We start from the raw sequence: 27,666 nt of genomic DNA on the forward strand, positions 1-27,666 counted from the left end.
GATGTGTAAAATGAAGACAGAACAGTTTTAATGCCCTTTCTAGATTCACCACGTGTTGATTACACACCCTTTAGCTAATGGGAAATAACCAGAATCGAAGTCAGGTGTTTGTTTCTTGCCAGTGTCCCACCTGGGAGCCACTGCAAATATTACGTGAAAGCCCTTTGGCGTGTGTGTTGAGGCTCCTCCCTGGTAGCACTGACTATTCCCAGGGAAACAGAACTGCTGCCTCTGCCCCCATCCCACCTCTCCTGAACTTTGCACTTACCATGATGAAAAATTAACTGGGTTAATGTTTCCCTTCCAAGGACAACCTCTGCAAAAGCAGGCCTGGCCGGGCCCCAAGACACCAGGTGCCGGAGCAGAGTTGTATCCATCTGGAGCCGCCCACCCACTTACCGCCGGAAGTCAAGAGAGCACGCAGGGCCCTTGCAGCGCTGCCCAGAGCCAATTCCTCAGCCCTCCTCAGGGCTTCGTGAAACAGGGCTTATTCCCCCAACTCTTCTCGTGGAGAAACTGAGGCTAGAAGAGAAAGGGTTAGCTCAGAAATGGCATGTGTCAGACTTGTACGTGGGTCGAGCACTGTTTTTCTGCGCACACAGCTGTCTTTGTCACACAGAAGCTGGTGTGGGAAGGAAGCACAGGAAAGCATGGTCAGGTCACACTAACTAGCTGCCTGACTAGTTATTTCCTCCTCTCAGGGAAATGGGAGGGCTGAACGAGGACCCCCTCCAGTGCCACAATTTTAGAGGATGAGGTACGTGCCAGGCCCTTCCCCTACATTTAACCCTCGAACCTCCCTTAGGCCATTACTTCCATAGTGCAAATCGCCCCGCTTCACCAGACATCGCCCTCTGTGTAAGATGAGAGACTCGCACCGGAGAAGGACAATTATAATGCTCTTTCTAGACTCACCACGCTGCGCAGTGGGAACCGTGCGCTCCATTTTAGAGCGGAACGAACAGACACTCCGCATGGCCAAGAAGGGAAAGAGCCGGATTCAGAGCCAGGCCAGTCATTGGCGGAGCCTGAGCTCCTTTCACTTCAACAGCTGGACTGACTTGATTGGATGTCCCGGTTAAAATTAACCATTTGCTGGAAGATGACGACCGCAAGGGCCCCTTTCTGTCCGTCTTTGCCTACTCAGATGGCACCCCCACCCCCACCTTGGTGCTTCTCGAAGCTCTGAACTCCTTGAGGTTAGGGACCTTCATCTTTCATCTTGGAGGCCCCAGAACTGAGTAGGAGGGCGGCGACCTAGAGGGGCTAGAGGTGCTCCATCCATCGACGATGCACACGTGTGGAACGGAACTGAGCCGCCCTTCATGGTATTAGCAATGCAAAGCTTTTCACAATGGAGTCCCACAACCACCAGGAAAGCCATTTCCAGCCCCATTTTACAGGTAAGAAAACATCTCGAGTTACAGTAGTGTGCCTGCATGAAGAACTTTTGATTTGCAAATAATGTTGTCTTTGCCTTCCACAACCCAGGCAGCTGGGTGCAGTGCCAAGATCATGGAGTGAGGCTTCACAAAGTGTTGGGTTCCAGTCCCAGCTCTGCCACGTGGAACCCTGAGTAAATACCGCAATCACTGTGCCTCAGGTGCCCCATCTGTAATGTGAGCCGTAGGGACATCTACCTCAAGGGCCATTTGTGAAAATTAAATCAGAGGGCAACACGTGGGCTACCTGGAATGAAGAAAGCAATCAATAAATGTAGGTTGCTTTCCTTCCTTGTCTCGCCATGAGGGCTGAGAATAGAGTGAAACCTAAAACCACAGCAGCAGCCCTGGGTTAACAGGAGCGCCAGCCAGGAAGGAGAGAGAGCCAGGCTGTTAAGCCCCAGTCGGGGTTCAGGGCTTCTCCTTGCAGGCCAGAGCCGGCGGGGAGTTAGGAGAGGAGGGCTGAGAGTGCAGGGCTCCACAGCAGCAGCTGACAGGCTGTTCTGTGACAAGGCAAGGGCCCCTGCAGCTTCTGGGCTGACTTTGTGGATTCCGCCACACCTCCCAGGGCTTTGCAACTCTCCACCCGCTGGAGGGTTTATAGATAACTTCTTTCTCACCACAGTAGGGGTGGTGGTGGTGGGGGATTCCTGCTGTTAAAAACAAACAAAGGCCTTAGACACAGTGCTAGCCTGAAGGGGGAAGAGGCGGTAGGAGAAAGGCCCTCGGGGCCTGGGGTAACTTCTGAAAGCCGCTGAGGGCTGCGGGCAGATGCCCCTGAATTCTGCAGGTGGGGAGAAGAGCCCCAGAGCTCCCCAATGTGCCCGTGTTTCTTTGCTTCCTGTCCAGGCTGACTTTGACTACGTAAATTTCCCCAGGTCTCCCCTTGCTCCACGTTTTCGCAAGTTCATTGCTTTGGAAACAAAGCTCTCTCCTATTTATTGGGTGTCAAATTTCTGATCTTAGTCTCTATCAGGAGATTCTGCAACACCCTGTTACGTAAACTTCTCCCAAAGATAAATTCCAAAGCGCCCTCATTCATTCCTTTACGAATTCAACAGATGTCTTTGAGGCCCATTTTCTGCCGGGTACTTGGTTCACGAGGCCCAAGGGTCCCCTGACTTCAGCTATTGTCCAGGTTGTCACTGGGGTCCCCAAATCTCCACCTCTAAAAGCCCACTTCTACCCCCTCCAAACTCCCTCCTGCACGCACAGTCTCGGGCTCTCAGCCGGTGTGATCTCACCCACGAGAGAATAAAAACAGCCCCCGGGGCGCCGGCGCTGGCCAAGGCCCCTGACGGGGATCAGCAAGCGCGAGTCCAAGTGCGCCCCGAGTTTCTGGGCCTCCACCCTTCCATGTGCCCCCTCTCGGACCCAGGTCCTCTTAAGGGGGCGCCGCCAGCCCTCGGACGGACGGCGCTTACTTGCTGCGAGTCTAGCCCTCTCCGTCCCGCAACTCCAACGGAGCTTCCCGAATGTGGGTTCCGGGAGCGGGCGCCACCGCCCAAGCTCGGGCCTCCGGCCTGGGGCCACTCTCGCCGTTCCTTTCCCAGAACTTCCTCCCCGCGCCCACCCGACCTCAGGTTGGGGCCACGCAGGGTTCCCGCGCGCTCCAGCCAGGGCGGCTGTGGTCCCCAGTCGCCCACGTGGGCGCGCTCGGCGCGGGGCGGGGAACGGCCAGGCGCCCTCCCCGAAGCTGGGGGTGGGCAGGGCGCCCGAGGGAGGAGGCGGTGGGGCGCGGGGGAGGGGGCGGGGAGCCTCGGCGGCGAGGGGGCGGTGACAGCGCTTGGAAAGGAGGCTGCACGCGGATTTGCATGAAACGCAGACTGGGAGCTGGCGGGAGCGGGAGCGCGGCGCACGCCCCGGGCCGGCCCAGCGAGCGAGCGGGCGAGCCGGGAGGAGGAGGGACGCGGGGAGGCGAGGCCGCAGAGGCGGAGGGATCTGCGCATCAAAGCGAGCGAGGCGACCAAAGTTTGGCTGGGGGTTGGACTTTCCTTCCCGGAGGCGGCACCCAAACAGCAACCCCGTGCGGAAACCCAAACTTTGTGCTGCCACTCCGACTCCCGCGGCCGCCGCCTCCGCCCCGCGCCCGGGGCCTTCCCGACCCGGCGCCGCTGCCGCCCGTCAGCCTCGCCGCCCTTCTCTCCGCCGGGGAGTCGCTCGGGGCCCAGGGCCGCGCGCCGAGCCCCGCAGGCTGCAGCGCCGCGGCCCGGCCCGGCGCACCGGCAAGTTCGCCGAGAGTTGAGGCGAAGTTTGGGCGGCCGCAGCCGGCCCGGGCCGAGCTCCCCTCTGCGCCCCCGGCGTCCCGCCGAGCCCAGCCCCGCCGGGGGCGCCCCTCGCCGCCCGCGCGCCCTTCCCAGCCATGTCGTCCATCCTGCCCTTCACCCCCCCGATTGTGAAGCGCCTGCTGGGCTGGAAGAAGGGCGAGCAGAACGGGCAGGAAGAGAAGTGGTGTGAGAAGGCAGTCAAGAGCTTGGTCAAGAAGCTCAAGAAGACGGGGCAGCTGGACGAGCTGGAGAAGGCCATCACCACGCAGAACGTCAACACCAAGTGCATCACCATCCCCAGGTGGGGGTCCGCCCGGGGGACCCGAGGGGCGCGCCGGCCCAGCACCCTGGCGCTGTGAGGCCGTCCCACTGGGTCGGAGGGTGCGTGTGCGTGTGTGTAAGGGGGCAGCGAGAGTGCGGGCAGGAAGGGGGTGGGGGGACCCCAAACAAAACCTCTGGATTTGCAAAGATTCAGAGCCTGGGGCTTCCACGCGGCACTCTTGCTTCCAGACCTCACATTCGCTTTCCCCCTCTGGGAAAGGGGGGTGCTGCTGGAGTTGGCCGCCCCCACCCCCGGGAGCTGCGGGCTAGAAGTTGAGGCCCGCTTTGTTCGGCTCCGCGGGCCGGAGCCCCTCCTCCGCCGCCGCCTCCCGCCCCCGCGGCCCGCGCTCGTGGAGGTGGTGGTGTCTCTGCCTTTCTTTGCTTCAGTCCGGTCTCCCCACTTCTTTCCTCCTCTACAGGAATGCAGTCCGTACAGCTGGGGCTGTGGGTGAGGAGCGGGAGCCTGGTGATTGACGGATTCCTTCTTCGTTCTTTCTTTGCCTTCGGGATTAGCATTTTTATCGAGTATTTTTAGACTCGGTTGTGCCAGTCTCCCGCCCCTGTGCATGCACGCACTTTAGTTGCTGTGCAGTGCTCTTTCAAATGGGAGAGACCGACCGCAGAAAATAGGGTCTTCTCCCCCATCCTCCGCTCCCCACCTGGACTCTTTTCCCTTCTTTTAGTCTAAGAGATTGCAGGTTGATGCAGAACACGGGGTGGGGGATGGTGGCTAGAGCTGGACAGATAACAAAACACACCCCAAAGTGGGCCTCGCATCGGCCCTCGCATTCCTGCAGAGCCCTCCTTCCCCAAACGCTTTGCCATCTGTCTGGCGTCCTTTATCCTTCTCATTGCGCTAGCTAGGTCAGGTGGGAGCTCACAGATGGCTGATAGAAGGGGTCAGTGACTTCTCTCCACTCCCTAGGGCCTGCCTTAGCTTAGCTGTGCATGGCTGAGAATTGGGGTGGGGGGGCACCTTGGCCTCCTGTTTCTCTCAACCCCCTTTGAAGTCTGATTCTGAACCGGGGGAGTGTGTGTGGGGGCGTGTTCTGGAGGGTCTCAGGCTGTAGAGGAATGAGGAGCCGGCCCCCAGGGTCTGAGCCCTGAAGGGACTGTCATCCTTGCTTCTGGGCCAGGGGTGAACTCCATCCTTGGCCACCTGCTTGGGGCAGCTGTGCATGGGCTGCCAGCCGTGTCAGGCAGGCACAAAGCAACATCTGTCTACAGAAACCCAAGGCAGGCCTCCCCTGGAAATAAATGCCACATATGGTGGGAGTGCTGCCTTAAAAAAGAGTTTTTTTTTTAAACTGGGTGGATCCAGTCAATAAAGGGGGAGGGACAGCAGTGTGCTGTCTCGGGAGTGTGCTCTGGGCCTGTGATCGGGAGCCAGACTTGACTTCAGGGGAGGTGGTGTGATGTGATGGTCAGAGAGACCTGGGATTTGGTCCCAGCTTTGGTTCTTAATTCTCCTTTGTTCTGTTGGTGGGGGTGGGAAGGGTAGGGTGGGTGAGTGTCATACTTTTCTGTTTGGGACGGGGTCTGCAAAACCTGCCTTCTCCTTACTTGTCTGGGTGCATTGAGAACAAGTGCTTTATGCATTGGAAGAGAGAAAAAAGGTGGTATCAATTATACAACAAGCAGCTGTGAAAGGATTTCACAGTTTACAAAGCACTTTCACGTGGTTTTATGAGGTCCTCAAAGAAAGCAACCAACCAAACAACGTTTGGAAAATAGATAAGGCTGTTAGGCTTATGATTATCTCATTTTTAAAGTTGAGAAAACTTTGGAGCAGAGAGGTGAAAAGGCCTTGATACAGTGGACATGGGATTCTGCTATCTCTGTATATTGAAGGTTCTGCGTGAGTTCTTTGCTGAATGCCAAAGCTCTGTTAGTTTGGGGTGGGCGCTGTGGATCTTTGTTGGTAAGGTTGCTCATTTAATCTCTAGGCTGGTGAGAGCTTGGAGAAGAAGTCTTGCTTTCCCTTCCTTGGTAGCAGTTTGCCCTCGGTGGGGCATAGCTTTGGCTTACCTTTTCCTCTTCCAAAGTCCTCCTGAGACTTTGGAAGCCTAAGCCGTGCGAACGCTTAGGATGTTTCTGAGAGTTCAAGCTAATCTGCCCTCCCTGGCCTTCTCATGATTTTGTTAGGACTGAGGTGCCTTCTGCTTGCCTGGAGAGGACCTAATGCTAAAGCGGTTTTTTTTTTTTTCCGTACTTTTTTTCAGTTAGGGAAACCCAGTTGCTTGGGTGGATCCAGACAAAATGGATTTTCATCCTTGGATTTTTGTGCCCACGCCTCTGGGTCACCTTGTCTCCCTTGGCAACAGCTGCTGCTGTTTTGGTCGTGGGCAGAACACTAAAGGCCACGTCGTGGGGAAATGGCTAGCTGGCCTCATGCTAGTGATATTGATGTGACTGCTAAGTCCCATAGATTGCAGTGTTGCTTGTCAAATTGTCTGCTCTCCCCGCATTGCCTTTTAGAACTGGGGCTTTGGAAAGTGGACAAAGGAAAATGTTTAACTTAGTCATCCCAGTGTGTATGTGGGGTGGGGCAACGGGTACTTAAAAACACTCTGCAAAATCTGGACTCTGGAGTTGAAGGAGCCCTTCGTCTAAGGAGATTGTAACAAGCACGTTTTGGCTAATATGTAATCACGAACAGCAGCGGCAGCAACATCTGGCAATTATAGATGTATACTAGGGACCTCCAGACCACATACTTCTCTGTTACACCAGCTCTAACCTGTTTTAATTATTAGGAGAGCTGGAATGATGCGGGCTTACTGATATCAAGGAAGTGAAAGAGATTGATTTAGATACATGGACAAAGGGGTTATGAGAATACTCTGAGGTCAGGCGGTATAGGCAGAACTCAGGTTTCATAACAGCGTCTCACTCCTCACTCTCTTGAGTACCTAAGTGAAATTGCAGGTGTCTTCTTCACCTGTTTATAAGAATAGAATCAGAGCATTTGCCAGAGAGAGAGAGAGAGAGAGAGAAGGTTATGTGAGTAATAAGGAGCCAAACACACTTCAAACTTGGTTTTCTGATTGATACTGATAACTTGTGCTTCTACCGGTGGAGTCCATGCCTTGGCCCAGTTATCGGGAACTGGAATGAGTTTAAGGCATTGTTTGTTTGGGAGGAAATTTGGGCTTTCTGGTGTCAGAGCACCAAGTCCAGAGGAAAATGGGAGAATTAAACCAAGCACTAGGCCTGACACACAGCATCTCCTCCCTCTCTGTGCATCTGATCCTTTAGTGTAGCCTCCTCCTGTTATCTCCTTGGTCTGTGCCAGGGTACTCTCACCTTGGGGAGAAAGGAAGAAGATCCTCATATTTAGCACTCCTTTTTCAGACTTCTGGGGATAGACCTATTACCAAGGCTGCAAGAGCCCTCCGGGGTCCCTCAGCTGCTGCTCATTCTGGTGTGGCCCAATGGAAGACCACTTCCAGCTGCCAGCGAGGTGGTCCCTCCTCGCTTTGTTCTTGTTAACTTTGATTAGGGAAGCTCCACGTAGGGCCTGAGGAGGAGGGGCCTGCAGGACAGTGTAGCTGGCTAGGGGGCTACAGTGGAGCTGGCTAGAAGCCACTCGATGTTCCCTTGACATTTAGAACCTTGGAACTTGCTGTTTGCACCTGAGAGTTGAAGGTTTAGACTGATGCATATTGCAGACAGCCCCTCGTTGACAATTCCCAATCAAATGTACGAGGGTTGGATTTTGTTTTACTGATATTTGTTGGACCCCTCCCATGTCAGAGTCAATATTACAGGCACCAGGGGAGGATGTAGAGATAAATTCAAGAAGGTTCCTGCCTGTGAGGACCTTACACTTCAATAAGAGAAACATTAATAGGGTATTGTTTGAGTATCTGTTATTTCTTTCTTATTCCCAGCCATCAGAAGAAATAGGAGATCTAGTATGGGGTGATTTTTTTCGGGGTGGGGGGCTTTGATGTGCCTTTTAAATATCGTAGTAGTCACTGTGTTAGAAAATAAAATAAAGACAGCCACCTATTTTCTCTGAAAAATACAGAATTCAGGTACTGCAGCTGCCATTCTATTCTACTACCTGGATGGATTTGGGAATTCACTTAAGTTTCAGAGCCTTCATGTCTCCACCTGTAAAATCAGAATGAGATGAGGCCTGTAGAAGCATTTTGTAAACCAGAGAGCTCGACAGATGTTAAGTGTTATGTGTAGCCTTCTGTCTGCTTCTTTCATTATTGAATTACTCAATCATTTATTGAGTACCTACTTATGCCGACCACAGCAGGACACCTATACTTAAGGAGCTCCCGGTCCAGAGTGGGAGACAGACCTGCTCAAAGAAATAGGGCATGAGCTGCAGCTGAGGGAGGTACACAGTGCCTGGCAATAGGGGACAGACAGTTAATTCTGTGGGAGGAGGTGCAGAGGGAAGGCGAGTCAATGTGAGACGGAAAATGAAGAAGAAAGAGGAGTTATCATCCAAGGGAAATGTTTGGACTACAGTATGATCGTGGAGCTTTTTGGTATGCAGGGATAGTTGCCCACAGCAATGAAGACATCTTTATCCTCTACCTTTTATGAAACCGAGTGCTGTTATGAATATGTTATCTTATAACTTGCACCGATTGGCTAGTGACCCGGGGGCTGTATTTTACTCCACTGAAAAGCGTTTTTTGTTTGAAGTAAAAAGTAATTTAGTGCTGTAAATCTGAAATTCGGATTTCCTTGGTGGGAACAGGGACTCTAGATATATTAGCTCGGAATATCACAGAGAGCGTCACTAAAAAGTGGACAACTTGCGAATGATCATGGATGCTCAGAATTTCACAGTTGTGGTGTGACCTAGCTTTTCATGTCTCTGGTTTGCACTTCCCGAAAATGAATTCCATATGCCCGAGTTTCTGGATGGACATAAGAGCTTTTAGTAATACACATTTTACAAAGTCTTTTCAAGGATGAAGTTTTAAATGACAATTTGAATAATAGAGAAAAAGTCAGTGAATAAGTAGTCATTTAGTTCTGATGAAAAAATGCAAGAAGTTGATGAAATCGAGAGAATTTGGTTGAAGCTTATCACATCAGGAATCCAATTAAAATAAGTTTAAAACATAAATATTGGTTTAATAATATAAACTTATGATTGCTGTATAATAATGGAAATAAAATTAACACGATTTAATGGACTGAGCGACCATTAATTTAGATAGATTAGGAGATTTTAATTAGGAGATTTTAATGTCATTTTATGCACAATACCACCGTTATTCTGTGGGAGCTCCTTTTTGAAATAAATAGGACCAAGCAGGGCTTGCTATGAATTGAAATCAAACGTTACTCCCCTGTTACCTTACTCTCTCCCACCTTCTCCATCCACCTCTCCCCCAACCTCCTAGAAGTACAATTAAATTCTGTAAGGTTGGAATACAGTTTTCTCCATCAGCAAAGCTCGTGAATAGTCCTAATTAACTTTTGTCCTTATCTCCTTTGCCTGCAGTACTGACCCTACTCCCTTCTCCAAATCCACATCTGATCGTGTTGGTTGCCTGGCAAGAGGACTGCCCCAAAAGGCTGCTTTTGCAGGGGCCTGGGCGGTTCACCAGCCTTGTGCAGATGTGGGTGGATGCTGGAGTATTGGACGGGACCACCTCCTCCCTCAGGAGGGCTGTGACCGTCTGTTCCCCACTAACAAGTGCCTGGGCCATGGAGCCTTCAGTCTCCTCATCTTCAAGCACAGTGGTTTGGAAACAGCTGGAAGTTGCCATACTAAGCCCACTTCACAGAAATTTGGTTTCTAATTTTACTCTATTCCAAGTTTTAGAGCAAAAATATTCCAGGAGAGCTTGTTCAATTCATTTTTATGCTTTCCTTTGATGCACCTACCAGGTGCAGGATTACCCTGTGCCAGGTAACAGGGACAAAATAGTGAATAAGGCAGATGCTGTCCCTGCCCTTCTGCAGCTTCTAATCCACTGGCTGTGAAACATGGTTTCTTTGGAGTTGTAATAATGCTGTATGTGTCCACTCTTTAGGAAATTTGTAAATACTGTTTCCTTGATGCCAAGAAAACCAAATCCCCAAGCTCTGCTGTTTATCCACTCCTGACAAGGGTAACTGTGTGTGTGTGTGTGTGTGGGTGTGGGGGTGTGTGTGTGTGATTATCCTTTGTTTTGACTTAATTAACAGTTTGAGAAACAACAAATCTATAGCACAAGTCACACTACCTGCCGTTGGTTATCCGAGGCCCCTGCTGTAAACAGCAGCCTGCCACAGTGGCACAGTGCTGCAGAATGTTTTGACAAAGAGACTCCGTTTAGAATGCAAACACAGTAGAACCCTGTTAATTAAGAAGTTTGGCTAATTCTGGACTAGGCTAAAGTTTGTTTAGCAGGCCTTTTCTCCCCAAAAATGCTGTCAAAGAAAAATTACGAATAAGGTTTTGGGGGTCATTTTGGAGGCAGGAGTCAGCAGACCTGGATAGGTTCTAGATCTAGCCCTGTTGATTAGCCTTGCGACCCAGGCCAAGTCACAGTATTTCTCTGGGCCTCAGATGTTCTCAACTGGAAAATGGGCTGCATAAGCTCTATTGGGGGGCCTTTCTAACTCTAAATCGGTCTTCATGCAAGCATTTTAGAAGCTCCTGTTTGCACACAGTTGGTCAATGAATCGCAGATCTTTTTAAATTATTGGTCCAAGACCCTGTCAGCCTGGTGCCAATTAATTTACATCAACGCAGGCTATGATGCAGCATTTTAAATTTGGATATTTTCCCCCACTCTCTTCCCTGCCGCTTCCTTACCCTGTGAGTCTAAATTGGTGAAATTGAACTACAAAGGAATATAAAAACAACTGAATGCTAGTTAAAGACGGAGAGGCTGTGTGTTTTGAGATGCAGTGAGCAATTTTTCTTCTTTTGTTGCTATTTCTGGCTTTACTTAGAGCAGGAAGTTTACTTAAACTAATGACCACAGAGGCCTAAAAATGGTTAAATATAAGAGGTAGGTATTATAGAGGATACCTGTGGAAAATGTTTGCTCATAAGTCAGAGTTTACCCAGGAAGCTTCCTTTATTTATTTTCAAGCATCTATATAAAGAAAGGCTACACTTGATTGCGTAAGCAGCAGCCTTTTGTTAGGTGGCGTGGAGGTCACCAGTTTAAACCCCAGCTAGGAAATGAAAAGTGAGTTTCCTCTGAAATAGTTCTTTTTCAGCGTCACATGGATCTCCCGCTTATTTCTGGCAAGTTTTTCTCTCGAGTGCTTTGCTGGGAGTTGAGGACTCGAGCGTTGTGAGGAAACACTGTGTGTGTATGGGTTTGCCTTTCAGACCTACAGGGTTTTATAAACCTGATCGCTTTCGCTGCTGAGTGTTGCATCACAAACTGCCAAGCCAAGTTGTAGCTCTGAGGTGTCACCATTTTTTTTTTTAAAACTGGACTTTCGAAAATAGTAATGTGTTTTGGGTGTGTGTTTTTTAAAGGTCTGTTTTTACGCTGTCACAGCTCAAAAATGCCAAAAGGCATTTTTTCCTTAAAAAATCACCTCTGGGCTAAACCCAAATGTGGAGTAATGGATCCAGAAAGGACTTTTTGAGTAGTTACAAGTGGCTGAAAGCAGGCGCTGGTGATGGAAATTGGGTTTTTCCTTTTGCTTCAAATCTTCTCTCTTGTAAAGTTTCTCTTATCCTCATCGAATTCAGACTCAAGGTGCACCTAATTTCTCCAAGCCCATGGGAGGGCAGAGTGAATTACAGTTTGTTCTGCCACCCCCTTAAGTTTTTGTATGTGGCCACGTATTTCTACCTAAACAGGTTCTTCAGACATTACCAGGAGATCAGGGGAGGGGAGGACAGGAAGAGCACAGCAAAGCAGAAAGAGCAGAGGCTCTTGAGTCTGACAGATCTGGGTTTGAGTGTGACAGTTAGTTACCAGCTGTGTGGGCACGTTGGGTACATTTGCTTCAACTTGTTGAGCCCCCATTTCCCCATCCGTAAAGTAGGGATGGAGCCGCCTACCTCATATAAATCAACCAAAATGATGTGAGATAGATCCAAGTCTGTGGCTGGTATTTGTAGCTCATAGCACATAGTAGGTGCTCAGTAAACATTCATTTTCCCTTTCAAGGGGGAGATTTGACTGATAGTGTTAGTAGGCTACAGTAGGGGACCCCCCCCCAGCCATTGCTTTCAGAGCTCACCATTTGCAGAGCCTCAGTTTAAGTATTAAAAGGAAAAGGATCTACTTCTAAGACGTATGCACAAAGAACATACGACCACGCCACTTGTTGACATAGGGCTTGGCAGGCTATTGAAAGAGAAATAATTCATATTCTTAGGTGGTTCTGTCCTCCCTCTTCACCTTCCCTATCATCATTTTGTAAAATTGTTTGGCTGACTAAAAATAATAGTACCGAAAACAAACTTTGATGAATCAGTGCTCCTGGGGCGGGGGATGGGTAAGGTCCCGAAGCAGAAATGCCGTGACTCACGCGCTCGTCACTGATAGCTGCCCGTAAGTGCGTGGACGTGCATGATGTTTATTGTTACTGGGGTTGGTGTTTTTTTTTTTTCTTTTGAGGCCCAGTTGGAAGGCAGTTCCGGCTCTCCCTGAAGTACCACCTTACCAGTTGGCTTGGCTGTTAAGTGCGAATGGCCAGCTCCAGAAACTCATGGCTCCGAAATGACCTGGACCAGGCAGTGGTACCCTGGACTGCCCTCAGATATGTGCAAGAGGGAGCTCATGCTTGGGCCCTCCTTCTGGCTGTGGCCCTCTTCATGGGGAAAGGTGACTGTAGGGCCAAGGGACAGGCCCATCTAGAGCTTGTACTTTCTCCTTCCAGACCACACTCGGGCCCAACCCTTCAGTTCCCTGCCCCAGTGTCTCGAGCCTGCTAGCAGGGCTGCATGGGCTTCTTTCCCAAGTCCATCTAGCTGAGGGCAGACTGTGTCGGCCACGGACGGTGTGTGCACCTGTGGGCCCAAGGGCTGGGCAAAGGGCGAGAGGGTGGGGGAATTGGCTGGAACTCAGACATGTGGCCTGGGGAGTCTATGTAGGTGTGTACGAGGCCCCTTGAAGTGTGTGATGGTTCTGGGCCATGGACTGACATCCGCAGCTGGTTCTCCCTGAACCTCAATGTCCCAGTGCGAAACCAAGGGGTCAGAGAATTCTAAATTCAGAGGTAGACTTCCAGGTTGTATTAAGACATTTTTCAAGGTAGAATGCTAGAACACATTCTATTTAACAGTTTGTTACCTTGATATCTGTCTTTTAAATATGACATATAAGTGCATAGGCCTTCATATGTGCTCTTGCTCCAGGACCCGCCAGTGGTGGGAGCAGGCCAATTTTAGCACCATCTGCTCAGTCCTGTGGTCACAACTGAGGCCCAGCCCAGGTGGCACCATTCTGTGGAAAGGCGTGTGGAGACGTCCACAGGAATTGATTTCCTTCACCCTGCACTCAGGCCAGAGTGAATGAAATCCAGATCGGGGAGAAGGTGCGACATCGCAGCTCCCTATTCAAAACTAGAGCAGGGAGCTAGACAACTGAATGTTTGTTGGAAACATTTATTGAGCGTCAGGGGATATAGAGATGAAGTCGTGTCTCTAAACTGCTCAGAAGCAAAAAGGGACGCCAGTAACCACAGTCACTGTGGGCCCATGGGAGAGACACTCCAGTAAAGGTTGAACAAAGTGTTGTTTGGGAGCCCAGAGGAAGAGCAGCTCTCTTTCTGGGGGTGTCAGAAGGCTTCGCAGGGGAGGTACCTTGAAGGATGGATCAGGGTGTGGCAGTGGGCTGGAAGGCAGCATGGAGACAGGCTGGAGCGTGGAGGGGCCTCGTGTCTAGGGAAGGCAGGACAGTTCAGAGTGGCCAGAGCGTGGAAGAGGGCGTGGCTAGAGAGGAGTTGGAGAAAGACGTTGCCAAGGGCTTTGGTCAGCCAAGCTTGGCGTTTGGACCTTGCTCTGTAAGCGTCCAGGAGATTTTAAAGTAGGGGAGTAGCGTGGTTAAAGCCACTGTTTTGTCCTTTCATATTTCATTTCCTCCCCCGGCTCCGTGGCCAATAGCAGCAGGTTTTCTGCCCGAGTTATCCAGGTCAGAGTCATAATCCCTTACACCGCCATGTGGACAGCTTTAGGCTATGTCTGGACGAGGTTGAAAACAGTGTTTTGTTCGCTGTCAGGAGAGAAGACGCGTTGTTCAGCCAGGAGGGCTCTGGGAGCCCAAGTGTTCAGGTAATTAGCCAGTGAGTCATGTCAGCCTCTGGACGGGGATTCCTCGGGAAACTGAGTGGGACGTTGCTGGGCTCCGTGCAGCTACCTGGTCTCCCCAAGCAGAGGCCTCCAGGTTAGACCTAGGCCTCTGTTTGGGTCTTCCCTGCGCCTGACACGGTCCACAGTGTGGACTGTCTCTAGTCGGAATTTTTAATTTCCTCACTGATGCTCGTCTAGGCCTTTCTGATGGAAGTGGAGTTACGGCTTCCAAGCTCACACCCAGATTTTCACAGAGATCCTAGAGACAATGATAAATAATGCACAAAATTCAAGTGTGAACTTGGGGCATACATGCTCTGGTGCCTTGTACTAGAAGCTCAGGTGAGCTGTTGCTCTTGGCCTTGGGCAAGGATTTGAGTCAGAAGGTGGTTGAATCAGCAGTGCTGACCGTTGGCAAGTCACCTAAGCCCACTCACATGGGATGACCCTGGGACGTGCTGTGTGCACTGAGTGCTGGCTGTGTGCCGACTGTATACTATAGTGGGCAGTCTGCTGGTTGATCTTATTTACTTAGCTGCAGTACTCTGGGAAGGCTGGGTTATCCATGTTTACAAAGGAGGAGGCTGAGGCTTTGAGGGGTCAGTGGCAGAACAGGAATCTGACCTCAGGTCTCAGGCTCCTGAGCCCAGTTCTCTGCATTCTGCCCCTCAGCACCCCGAGAATGGGCTGCCATTCTCATCCTCCTAAGAAAAGCCATGAAATTGGTATCATCATCCTTATTTTGTAAATGAGAAAAACGAAGTTCAGATTACTTAGGTAAGTTGCTTTCAATCTCATGATAAGAGGTGGAGCTGGATTTGCCTCTGAAGCTCTACTCCTTCTAGAATCTAGGGTGACTAAATAATTTGTCAAATAAACCAGAACCTTTCTAAGAGTGAAAGGGGGCAACATAGTTATGGCCAGATAGTGGGCACAAACCTGGCCTGGCCAGGTAAACCTGGGTAAGCCCTCACCATGCCTCTGTGTTGGTGATGGTGAGGTCACTGAAGGATTTAGATCAGCCAGTTCTCATGCGGTAGCTCAAGTGGAAGGGACTGTGCTAATTATTTACTGCTATTCTAAGTGAAGTGACTTGCCCAAGGTCATGTCCCAAGTTGGCAACATAATATTTTAAAGCTGGATGAGACATTAAAGATAACCTAACATGGTAAAGTGAACACTAGAGCTAAATTAACTACAGTGGGAGTTAGGGAACTTTGGCTGTGATTATGGCTGCTCTGAAGGGGAAGGAGAGAGAGGTGGAGGTAGAGGTAGAGTCTATATGGGGTAGGTGGAGGTGCCATTTGGGGGGTGGTGGCAGGGCATGCATGTGAATCTAGGATCTGCACCCTCATCAGGCCCTGTCCCTTTGAAACTCAGGAGATGCCAGTAGGCCCAGTACAACTTGGAGGATGCTGAATGGCCAGGAGCAGAGACTCCTGGGAGCTGACTTTTGCTCCTTGCTTCATTTTAGCCGAGGCCTCAAAGGTACTACTGGCTGGGAGCGGTGAAAGTTTAGCGGCTAATCCTTCTGCTAAAGAATTTTGGAAGGCGTTGAGGAAGGCATTAAAAATAACAGCAAGCATGCCTTTTCTTTCTCTCTGGCTGTGGTCAGTGCGTGGAATGTGCCAGGGCCGCTGTGGAGCGAGCACATGGCCCCGAATAACCCCCCCACCAATGGAATGCCACAGAGAACATGCAAAGGCCGCTCTGTTTCCCTCCTGCTCTGTGCTCTCGGCGTTTGTTTTCGTGATTGTCCAAACCTCATCCTTTTTCTCTTGCCCCAAATAATTTACTGGAAGTCTGGAGAGGGACTTGAGTTCTCTCAGTTCTTTCACCAAACTGTTGTCGTGGGCAAGGCCCTGTCTGTTGAGCTCCAGGGAGAGCAGCTGGAGTGACAGAGAGGAACGGTTATAGGCTGAGAAAGGCGAAATGTAAATTCAAACCAAACTTGGCACCTGTTCGGAGAGCTTCAGCTGATGCTGCGGTGCTCCAGACGTTAGCCTCTGCGGCTCAGCTGGGTCTTATAAATAGAACAAGATGCACTTCCCTTTTGTTACCCCACAGACACAAGTGGGCATGTGTGGGGGTGAGCATGGGCAGAGAGTATTAATTACTTACGTTCTAGTTCATCAGATAGTCGCCGTGGGAACTGAGCCCTGGCTTCACGGGGATGACTAGGCCATCTTGTGGGTAAGGCTGGAAGCTGCTTTTGAGCCTTTTGAGTTCCATGTCCCTGCCACGGCCTCCCTCTCCTCCATAGCTGAGGTCCTCAGTGCCCCCTGCCTGCACCCTGCAGGAAGCCAGTTGGCCTCTTGCCTCTCTGGCCCATCTCATAGTCTGTATCAGGGGCCAGAATCAGGGTATCAGGATGCTTTGGGCTGAAAGTAACCTGAAACCCAACGAACAGCTTCAGTCACATGGGGGCTTATTGTCTCCTCTAAGAAGTCCAGGGGCAAAAGGTTTCAGGCATCAGAAGAACTCAGGAGCCCTCTCTCTTTGCCTTGCTGTCTCCAGCCTAGATGGCAACAGTTGCGTCCAAGGGCAGAGAAGGACTGCTTCTCCTTGCGTCCTTCGGGGTGGGGGGATTTCTCTTTAGGAAGCAAACCTTTCCCAGGAGCCTCCTGGTATCTCATTGGCCAGTGTCGTGTCACATGCAGTCAGAGACAGAAATAATGAATTGTCATAAGCCTCTTGAAGTCAAGTCAGGCTGTTCTTTTGACTCATTAGGGTACTTAGCACGGTGCTAGGCACTTAGTAAATTTCAGTTAATACCTGTTGGTTGCTGTTCTCCTTCGCTGAGTGAGACTGCTGAACACTTAGAGATGCCTTGCTCATTTCTGAGGATATGATAAACCAGCCAGAGACCAGGTCCTGCCTTCATGGAGCTTGTGGTCAGGGTGGAGAGACAATTGCGTAACTGTGTTTGGAGCGTCTCACAAATAGATTGTAGTGGTCTGCTGTGCCTCTGGCAGCTTTGGAAGAGGTGTTAAATTGGGGCTCGGGGAGCTGGATGGAAGTGAGAGTCCCGGAGGGGACTCCCGGCCTCTCAGTACTGTGCCTGAGGGTCGTGCGCTCTTTGACCCAGGCCAGGTCCTTTCCAGCACTTCAGATTGCTGTCTCTACCCCTCCACTAGCCTTATTTTCCTGTTGACAAAATGAAGGTAACAACTTGCCTTTGACTAGGGAGTGGGGGCAGGGCACAGCGCTGAGAGCCGCCTCCCTCCCCCTAGGGGAAATTTTCTAAAGGTTCTTGCGGTATTCTAGCTTCAAAGCCATATGCAATCTAATTGCATGTTTAGTGCCTTTGTGCGTCTCTCTTGCTTTGAATCTGCTGGAAACTTTCTCTGAAAGCATATATATGAAGAAATAAAAATTCTATAAATGTTTAGTGGTTAAAAACAAAGTGCTGGCCGACATAAATTTTTGCCATTTTCTGGTGGAACTTTCTGCAGACATGGAATACCCTTGAGTCTTCCTGTCGCAGTGAGCTAATATCTACTTCAGGTCTGCAAATGCTCTTTCATTCCGATTCAGAGAAAACAGAGCCTGTCTCAAGACCTCTTGTTTTATTTTCCTGTTGATCTAGGAGATGGGATAACTTGGGACCCCAGGGAACATCTCAAAGCTAATTAAAGAGGCTTTTGAGGTTTTGCCTGTTTTTCTTGCTTGATTGAAAGAGTTGCAGTTTTTGCTTTGGTTGTTTAAAAAAAGAATCTATCAGCACTGCTGATCCAGGGGGTGGGGGTTGGTGTGGGGTGGGGTTGCACAGTTCAGTAAACACGTGGAAGTTGTCCTCCTGCCCTCTTGGCGTGGTCCAGTATAGAGAGACACCTTCGAGCATAGGCCTGGCACCAAGGCAGCTACTTTCCTTGAAAATTCTTAAGTTTCCAGAAGCAGTGGCCAGGTGAGCTTGGGTGTGAAACCAAACTCAGCTGCCTCAGTGTGGGACTGGCTCTGTTTGATCACCTTCCGTTCTGAAATTAATGGTGCAAGTTCACGGCTCACAGAGGGAGCGTCAGTGTGTGGGGAGATGGGGCCCTGACAGCCATTCCAGGTTGCCCCCAGCCCTTTGTTTAACCACGGCTGTGGACCAGTGGTCTCAGATGTTTACCATCGCCTGTTTATAAGAGGGAAGTGTGGTCATACTTCTATCTCTCTTGTGGGCTGCACGGTTGCCTTACTGGGGTTCGTGTGGGAAGTGGTTACCGTTAGGAGGAGGATGAAATAACAGTACTCATAAAAAGGCTTTGATCCAGGGATCTTTTTCAATGTCATCTTTTGGCCACTGTGTTTTTTATTTTTATTTTTTGCTATCTGCTTTAACTTCAGGGATGAGAAAATCGAACCATATGCTGGACATTGCTCTGCCCAGCTGGGCTGAGTCAGAATTGCAGTTCAAACTTCTTCTGCTCTCCCTGGACCTCATTTATGACTATTGTGGGGATGACTTCCAGATCTGTGTTTCCCCGGAGCTAGAAACCCTCGGCTCCAGCTGCTCTCTGGACAGCAACACCTGAACATTCCTGCATTACCTGAAATTGAACTTGTGCCATATCTTCTTATTTCTCTTCCCACAACCTACTCTGGTCTTCATCTTCATCATTCCTGGAGCCCCCCAGGTTCAGTAAAGTGTTAGATCAGGGAGTGAACAAATAAAAGGGGACACAAAGGAACTCGATCTTAGGGTCCTATTTTCTGAGTAAGACTAAGGCCTCTTGCCCACTCTAGCTAGTAGAGATTGGCCATATGACTTTGGGGAAGTCACCTTGACTTCCTGGATATTAGTCTTCTCATCTACAAAATAGCAAACTCGAAAGGAGAGTCTCAAAGGTCCACATCAGTTCTAATATTTTGTGACACCTTCCTCTGAACTCTTCTCCTTGGCGTCTTGCCTTTTGCTGTTTTCTGGATGTACATATTTTCCTGGGGGACACATCTCGCTTTTCATCTCATGCTCTGTCTTCAGAGGTGGCCCATGCCTTAGTGGCCTTATTTGTGTTGTCATCACTGTTTAATTTATCAGATATTTACTGAGGTTCCTTTGGTGGTGGTGGTGCTGCCAGCCACTGTGGTCCAGGAGCTGCAGACGCACTATTGATGTGGACAGCCACACAGACCCTTGCCTGCACGGAGCGTCTTGTGGGGAAATGAGCCCTCACCTGAGAACTTGTTCCTGGGCCAGGGGAAACCAGTCTGCAGGCAAGGAATTCTCATTTAGCCCCAAGCACAGGTTTCCTGTGCTTCTGAGCACCAGCTGAGTTCCAACTGTGGTGCCGTAAAAATACAGGAAGGAAGGGAAACGTGTTCACAGGTTGGTCAGAGATTTTGAAACCAACAATCAGCTCTCTCTTATCCACAAGAAACCAGAATCCACTGCTGGCTTCAGTCTCTTGGTCCCACAGCTCAACAGAGTGCCCTTTCAAAACTGGGTTAGACTCTCCATGCTAATGGCTTTTTCCATGAACCTCAGCCAGCCAGCAAGTATATTCTTTGAGGATGACGATTTGACCAGTGTGCTCAGGGATCTTTAAAGAGAAGCACCGTCTTTGCCCTCCTTTGTTTTAAGGCCAGGCAGGAGACTGAGCCTTTCAGAGGTGAAGCAGTTCCAGGACAACCTCTGAAAAGACGTAGATAAGTAAACCATCGATCAGTCCTTTGACACTGTCTTTGTCCAGCGTCTGTCACTGTAGGGGCTTTCTGTGGCTTGGAGGAGAGAGAATTCGAGGCAGAAGGTCTGGGTTCTAGGCCTGGCTTATTGTGAACCAGCTTCATGTTCTTGGGTGAGTCACTTTGCTACCTTGGCCCCTGGTTTCCTCTTGTATAAACTGAAGGCATTGACTTAGCAGGATTTTAAAGTTTCTTCCACCTTAAAAATTCTAATTCCTATGCTTGCATTCAAAGAAATGACTGTGTTACTCATTCTGATAGTTTCAGAATCACTGTGCATTCGCTCTGGGGGATAGAAGGGGCCTGCAGTTCAGGACAGGATGGAAAGAGTGTGGGGTTCGAGGTGAGCTGTGGCAGCTGGGATTCTTGATTGTCAGGGTCACCACGGAAGGTTCCCAACCTTGGCTGCTTAGGGAAATTCTGATGCTCAGACCACCCCTCAGACAAATGAATTTGGAATTTCTACAGGTTGAGCCTGAGGAATCAGTGTTTTTTAAATTTTCCACGTGATTCTGGTATGCAGCCAGGATTGAGAATTATGGCCATAGATGCTTATGTAAAGCTGTGGTTCAGTGTTACGAGCATCTGTTCTGGGTGGAAAGTGATAGTGGTTGGTTAAAAAAATAAAAAGCACATGCACAGAGAAAAGAGTTCTAGGTTCTGGGAGCATGTCGATTTGGTAATCACGGCTGCCACTGGTGAGTAGTTGCCCTGAGGCTTAGAGCCCCGGTTCGCTCATATCTCTGGGTCAGTGGTTTCTCAACATCTCTGAAGTAGTGGAACCATCTGTAGTTGGTTATTTCTGCTCAGGAAACTCAGAGTCCTAAGTGAGGGGTGGAGCAAGGGGGTGGGGCAGGAATGGATTAAACAGGCCATTACACACACCCACACTTTTTTTCATGAAACTAAGAGGCCTCAGCCAACACCTGCATACCTTAGTGTCAGATCCTTGGCATTGTCCCGGTGGATTCTAGGGGCTGCAAAAGGGTATAGGAGTGTGGTGTTCCCTGATACTCTGGTGAAAGTGTCCCTGTCTGGTTGAGAGCATCTGAGCACTCCTCCTTGGGCCCAGTGGTTCATGATTCCCTGCAGGGAATCACTTCCTACAGCCTAAGAAATCTGATGGCGCACAGCTGTCTGGGTTAAAACGTTAACGGAAAAGGTCAAACTGGGAAAAGGGCAGCTCAGCTGGAATTGCTCAGTCAGGTAGAGGGGTGGGTTTATGTCAGCGGTAGGAAAATGAGCTGTAGGGGGGAAGAGAACTTGTCAATTCTGATTAACCTCAAGGGGTTTCACAGAGGAAGGGGGAGTGTGAGAGCTTTTAAAATGACCAGGTTTGAGATGCAGGCGGAGATACATATGCCAGACGTATGTTGCTCTTTTTCAGATGAATGGGGAATCTGTCCGTCGGCAAACATTTATGAGGCTGAGCGAGGCACTCAGAAATGGAAAATGTGGCCCCTGCCCTCGGAGAGCTTAGTGTCTTACTGGGCGTTTGATAACCAAGTGTCGGACAGTAGTGCTGAAGGCCTGTGCGGTGGCCACACTGTGAGTGGGAGGAGAAGGAGCCTTGGAGGGGGAAGGGGACAGATGCATCAAGGACATGGGCCTGACCGAGCAACAGTGGGACACGCGGGTCCCCGTCAGATCGTGCGCGTCCTCTCCCTTCTGACGTGGTACCGGTGTCTCTGGGGAGCAGCCCTCGCGGGCACCTCGTTACTAGCAAGAATGACTTTATGTTCTTGCTCCCGTGAAAATTCTCCACTTTCAGGAATAAATTTTCCACTAGCTTTTTTCTTTTCCTGCAAGGGAGGGGGTGTTCTTTGCCAGATCCTTGCTTTGATGATTACCATCTGCCCACCTTAATTTCCTGCATAGTTTCAGTTGGAAAGTCCTTTCTCTCTGGACCCAGAAACACCATGTAATATGATTGTTCTCGGTTTCAGCGGGGACCTGGCACTCTCCGCGGTGGCTGCGTTTCAGGTATGGATGGGAGCGATTATCTGTGTATCAGAAAACTCAGGTCTGTCCTGTGAGCAAGTTGTAGGATCATCGGTACATGTGGGTGATGGCCTTTGTTAGGCCCTGATTGTGACCAAGGTTTTCGGTTCTCTGTGGGCAGTTATTCCAGTTTCATGGTCAGGAGCTGAGTGTAATCAGGGGCAGATAAGAAAGCCCTTTATCGAGCAAAGTGCATACTCCTTAAGGGGTGGTGGCAGAGGCATTGTGTGTGTGTGTGTGTGTGTGTGTGTGTGTTTAAAAAAAGACCTATATTTTCTGGGCAGCAGAACTTAAGTTTCCAGTAAACATCCCCTCCCTTTTTACTTTACCTTTTAATTTTGTGTTTATGGTCTCAGTGCTTTGAAATTGTTTTTGCCGTGATGCCAGCCCTGCCTGAAATGGGCGGAGGAAGCCAAGCCCTTGGGGAGCCATGGTTTAGGTCGGGGGTTCTTGGAGTTACTCTCGCCCAGCTGATGGGCAGCTCAGACAGGATCTCTCCAGCTCATCTGGAAGAATAAAAATAGAAACCTTGAGCTGGAGTGGGGAGGGGACGTGCATTTGGTAGTTTATCCCCCATTACCCACCATTGTCATGGGAGGAGTGTCCTGCTGTGGGTAATTCTGGTCTGAGGTTGGTTGACTCTGTTCCTCGTTTTCCTGTGTTGCTGCCTGCCCTGAGCCCCAAACCTGGGACACTGTGGCTTGGAGGGTGGGCACACACTAGTGTTAGCCAGGGCTACGTGGCTCTCCCGGTAGACCAGGTGGACCTCACTGTTCTTCTGTCCTAGCTTTACCTGTTGGGTGGGGAGAGGTGAGGCAGGGTGGCAGGGGCTGGAGGAGCCCACTGTAGAAATGCCGGGGGGACAGCCCAGCCAGTGTGGAAACACGAGGAAGGCAGGGAGGTGTGTAAGAAAAGCAGTGGGAGAGAAACCCACAAAACAGCAAAGCTGTCCAGGGCCCTAGTGGTGGGGGTGGCAGCGAAGGAAACACGGGTGGTGTTTTGCTGCTTTTTCACACCAGTTTTAGTTCGGCGCTGCTAGGAAGGCTATTTCAGAATTCTCTCCCTGAGGGGTGGGAACAGCTGTTCTGGGGTAAGAAGGGGACGCTGGGAGCATGTGGGGCGGACAGGGCTGACCTGGGACCTTTGTCAGGGTGACCTTTCTCTCAACAAAGAGAGCCCAGAAGGGAGGAGCCCTCAGTGCCCTGACCCACAGAGTTCCCAGGGACCCCAAGTAAAGCATTCGGCACAGAGCACACAGGCCTGGGTGTGAGCACACCCAGCACCTTTCTCTTGCAAAGGGGCTTTTTGGGGGGTGTGTGGCTGCCTTGGGCTGTTAGTTCTGAAAAAGGCAGGCTAGGGACCCCCGGGGGCATGAAAGGGACGCCTGGAAAACCCAGACTCACCCCCTGGGCTCCTCTACCTGCCAGAGGACCCTTGCTACCTTAGTGTTTTTTCAACAGACTGTCCTTTTTCTCCTCTTTTTTTCTCTCTTTGAGCCCCTTGATGATTTTGAATAGCAGGAAAATAAGCCAAGTTTCCTTCCATCTGAGCCGTTCTTCATCTTCAGCCTCCTGGTGGGTGATGTGTAGCGTACTTTATAGTGTGCAGAGCACTTGCCTATTGTTTTATCTTTGCAGCAGCCCTGGGTGGGAACAGGGCAAGTGGTCCTATCCCCAATTTGTGGGCCACCAGGGACAGTTCGCACTTGCGCAGCAGCGGGGCCCGAGGCAGTCCTCCAGTTCTTCGACAGAGTTCTTTGACAGCGCTGTGTTGCCTCAGAAACAAGCGCACACGGGGATGTGTGCGTGCGCGCTTGTGAGTGCTCTCTGCATCCCTCAGAAAATAATGGATTCTTTTTCAGCTGCCGTCACTGGGAGAGGGGAAACACTGCCACATTCCCGTGTACAGCACTTTATAGTTTACAAAGCACTTTCCTACACCAGATTCCATTTCATCTCCATGACCGTCTCCAGAAGTAGGTGCTGGTCTAGATGAGCAAGCGGGGGCTTGGGGAGGCTGGGGGACTTGGCCCAGGGCACACAGCTAGGGAGCAGGTAGCACTGGCTGGACACGGGGTGAGGAAGCGAGAGTCGAATGGAGCAGTCGGTGGCATAACCGTTGATCAGCGGTGGCACTGGGGTTTGCTGTCCTCACATCTAAAGCACGTAGGCTCCTGCTTCCTGAGGGTCACCCTCTTCCAGAAGGTTGCCTTCTGCATGCTCTGTCCCATGCAAGGAGGCCGCACACCCAGGTCAAGTGAGTGCCACCCTGAGCGGGTGGTAAGAGGTGGCCCTGGGAGCAGCTGAAATTGGGGTTCACCCTGCTCAGGGCGGGGCCTTCCTATTTCACATGACCAGGAGGTGTGACGGAACACAGCACTTAGAATTTTGGCTCCTCTCCTGGTGTCATAGGAAGAGCAGGGAGTCTGGAGTCAGATTTTGCTGAGAATCCCAACTTTGCTGCTTAGTAGCTGTGAGCTCTTAAGACAGTCACTTCAACTCTTCGAACCTCAACTTGGGGGTACTTCTGTCTCCTTCAGAAGCTGTGAAGGGGTTCCTGCCACATAGTTACTCCGCTGCTCAGAAGTGACTTGACAGCTCATCTAGTCCAACCCCGTCATTGACAGATGGGGAAACCGAGGCCCTGAGAGGTATAATGACTTGCCCAAGACCATCCAATGAATCAGCAGCAAAGCTGGGGTAAGGTAAAGGTTTCTTGATTCTGAGCCAGGGTTTTTTTCTTTGCTTGTGCTTTGCATGAATCTCGGGTACTTTTCTGGTGCACAGCCTGGCCAGTAGCCGTTTCCCCCACCCCGGCCAACAGCACCAGGGCGACCAGCTTCCTGGGGAGAAGAGGATGGGGGGAGAATGGGCCAGGGTGGTGAGCACTTTTCGATGCTTGCTCCCATGGCCCGATGCGAGGAGTCATATGTCGAATCCTGGTTTTCCAAGTGTGCTTGGCAGGAGTGTGGTTCTGATGCTGAGCTGTTCCAGTCGAGGTTTTGGAAAGTAGACTCACATTCCCCTGAAAGCCCTCCATGCCTCTCCCTTGTGTAGTCCCCCTCCCCAGCGCCCCCGCCTCCCTGTTCTCTGGGGCTTTAAATCAGCTTGGGATTGAATTTGAAAGTAACCCATGACCGTGGTAAGCCTCCTGGTCTGTTTTCAGGCTAAAATACTATAAACAGACCACCAAACTGTGTTTGGACCAAGGCCAAGCCCCTCCTTCCCTGCCTGAGCTCTTGATGACCTGCCACAGGGTTCGGTCTTGAGCTCAGCGGAGAAGACTGTTTATTTCAGGGCTCTCGGAGTTCCAGTGCTGGAATCCAGTATCATTTATTGTATTGTTACCATCTGGTTTCATGGAGTCCGTTTCTTTCCATTTTAATTGTGCCCTTGCGAGAAAAAAGCCCTCAAAATGGTGGAAAAGGGAGGAGGTAGCACCTTCCTCCCCCCGGCACCCCGGTGCACACACACTGCTGCCATGGTGCCTGGCGGACACGGCCGAGCAAAGCCCTCCCGCTCTCGAACATCCCTGTGCGTTGTTCCTGCTCTCCCAGCAGGCTCCAGCCCCGTCTCCTCTGGAGGGATTTCCTGGATGGTGTCCAGGCCAGGGCCTGGCAGGAGAGAGAGGACCTGCTTCCACGGTAACAAATGGCTGAAGGTGGTTTGGGGCGTTGCCAGCAACCTGCCCTCCCCCGGCAGCTGAGGATACGGTGTTGCGGTGATACGTTGTGTGACCTCTTCAGCAAGTGAGTCACTCACCCCAGATAACCACCCAGTACTTTCAGGGGGAACTGTAGTACCATTGTGGCTGTGGCCACGGTTTCTCCAAAATTAGGCGTTTTTAGAAATGAAAGCACAGGGATTGGTCTCCTTAGATTTGCTGTCGGGGCTCCGTGGCTCCCCGACCTTTTGCTCGTAGGGACTCACCTTTGTTTTCTCTCAGATTGTGCACTGGGCAAAAGCTGTATGGTAATAGTTAATGATACGTAACTGACAGTCTTCTAATATTTTCTTGGGGGAAAAACCTTTATAATTTTACCTCTTAATTTTTTTTTATGTTACCTTCTAGAATGGTCCATTTGCATAAGCATTTTTATTATACATAGCAGTAATCAGAGTGTATCAGTGAGAGTCTAACCAGGAAAGGAGGAACTGTATCAAGTGTTTACCACAAAGGGAATTTAGCAGGGGCCTTGGTAACACAGGCGGCAAAGCAGCTGAGGGGCCAGGCACGGAAGGCAAGGTGACCCAGAGCTTGGCAGGAAGCCACCGCCACTGTTAGGCTGGAGGGACCAAGGGAAGGAGTGCTGTTCCCAGGCCTGGGGGCGGGGCCCTGGTGGGCCTGTCTAGAGCAGTTGCAGCTGTTTCTACAAATGCCTACCCAAGGCAGATGGGCAGAGAGGAAAGAAATGCCCGGGCCCACCTGCTCTCACACAGAGCCTCCTGTTGTTCCATCCCCACCAGATGCCCCCGCTGATGTCGGGCCTGGAAAGCCAAGGGTTGGTCCCGGGCAGACAGAGCAGAGCTGCAGGAAGGCGAGGGGTGGATCAGAGGGCAGACTGGACCGGGACCAGCGCAGGGTGCAAGCCCAGTGCTCTAATTTGATGTTGTTAGCAGCATCTCCCCACACTTTCACATGGCCTTCGTAATTATACATATTTCGTCAAGTAAATGTGCCATGCTTAACCTAACCATTCCCCAACTGTTGGGTGAGCACTTTAAGTTATTATAAATCAGCAGTTCTCAAAGTGTGGTTCCAGCCCGCAGCGTCAGCATCACCAGGGGACTTGTTAGAAATGAAGAGTGTCAGGTCCCACCCCAGTCATCTTAGATCAGAAACCCTGGCAGTGGGGCCCAGCAACCTGCATGTTAAAAGCCCTCCAGGGGGTGTTCTGATGCTCATTACAGTTTGACAACCATGGTCATAGGTGATGCTGCACCACATTGAAGTTTGGGGGCAGGATACTGAGGGCGCTGGTGGCTGGGGGGGTTTTATCCAGAACGATGTGGTATAGCAGAAAAGGCACAAGACTCCAGGGCCGTACGCCTCTGGGGTCAAGCCTCCCCCTTGCTCTTAACTTCTTTACAGGGTTCTCCTTTTCTCTTTTGTTAAACAGCTAAAAATACCAAACCATGGGGTTGCTGTGAGGATTAAATGTGGTAACAGGCACACTCTTCTACATATGTGGGGTCTTCTCTTGGAGCTTTGGGGAAGGAAGTGTGGCAATAGCAGCCAGCTTCTGGGCTCTAGAAAATTGGTCCCTGTGCTAGTACTTGAGTTGTGTGGTCTGCAGATCGAGGATGGACGCTTGGGAGGCTCACGGCTCGCTTCGAGTCAATAGCAAGATTGGACTGAGAGTTTGATATCTAGAGTCAAACTTCCCCTCCCCACACCCGTTTTTATTAACGGTACTAATCTGACCCTGTGGTTACTACTGTCTTGTTAGTCTTGTCTGGCCACTTGGTAGAGGGGGAAGAACCCTGGTCTCAGAACCGGGACCCCAGACTCCCCATGCTGGCTGTGTGTTCCTGGGCATATCACTGAGCCCTTCTGAGCTGCACTTTCCTCACCTGTAAAACCTCTACCTTGCCTCCCTCACTGACCGCGGTGCGGATCAGCTGGGGTGATGGACACAAAAACTGCCATGGACACTTCAGTGGGCGTTATGAATATAAAGCCTTTAGCGACCACACCTCCGCCAGGGCCCATCGCCAGCCTGGCCCCCTCA

The 27,666-nt window shown here is 50.7% G+C and overlaps 1 protein-coding gene across 2 annotated transcripts in view; it reads left to right on the forward strand.

Moving 5' to 3' along the window:
• The first annotated feature begins 3,589 nt into the window (after nucleotides 1-3,589).
• The window catches only part of SMAD3 (SMAD family member 3), a 110,132-nt gene continuing 86,055 nt past the window's right edge, over nucleotides 3,590-27,666 (forward strand). The window contains exon 1 of one of the 2 annotated variants that reach the window (XM_012658127.1): nucleotides 3,590-4,010. In XM_012658127.1, the coding sequence (XP_012513581.1) occupies nucleotides 3,805-4,010 (206 nt within the window). In that variant the 5' untranslated portion in view covers nucleotides 3,590-3,804. The remainder of the gene's footprint in view (nucleotides 4,011-27,666) is intronic. The other variant, XM_012658126.1, reaches the window with a different exon arrangement.

Source organism: Propithecus coquereli, unplaced genomic scaffold, assembly GCF_000956105.1.
Source record: "Propithecus coquereli isolate 6110/MARCELLA unplaced genomic scaffold, Pcoq_1.0 Scaffold573, whole genome shotgun sequence".
In the NCBI taxonomy this organism is placed as follows: Eukaryota; Metazoa; Chordata; class Mammalia; order Primates; family Indriidae; genus Propithecus; species Propithecus coquereli.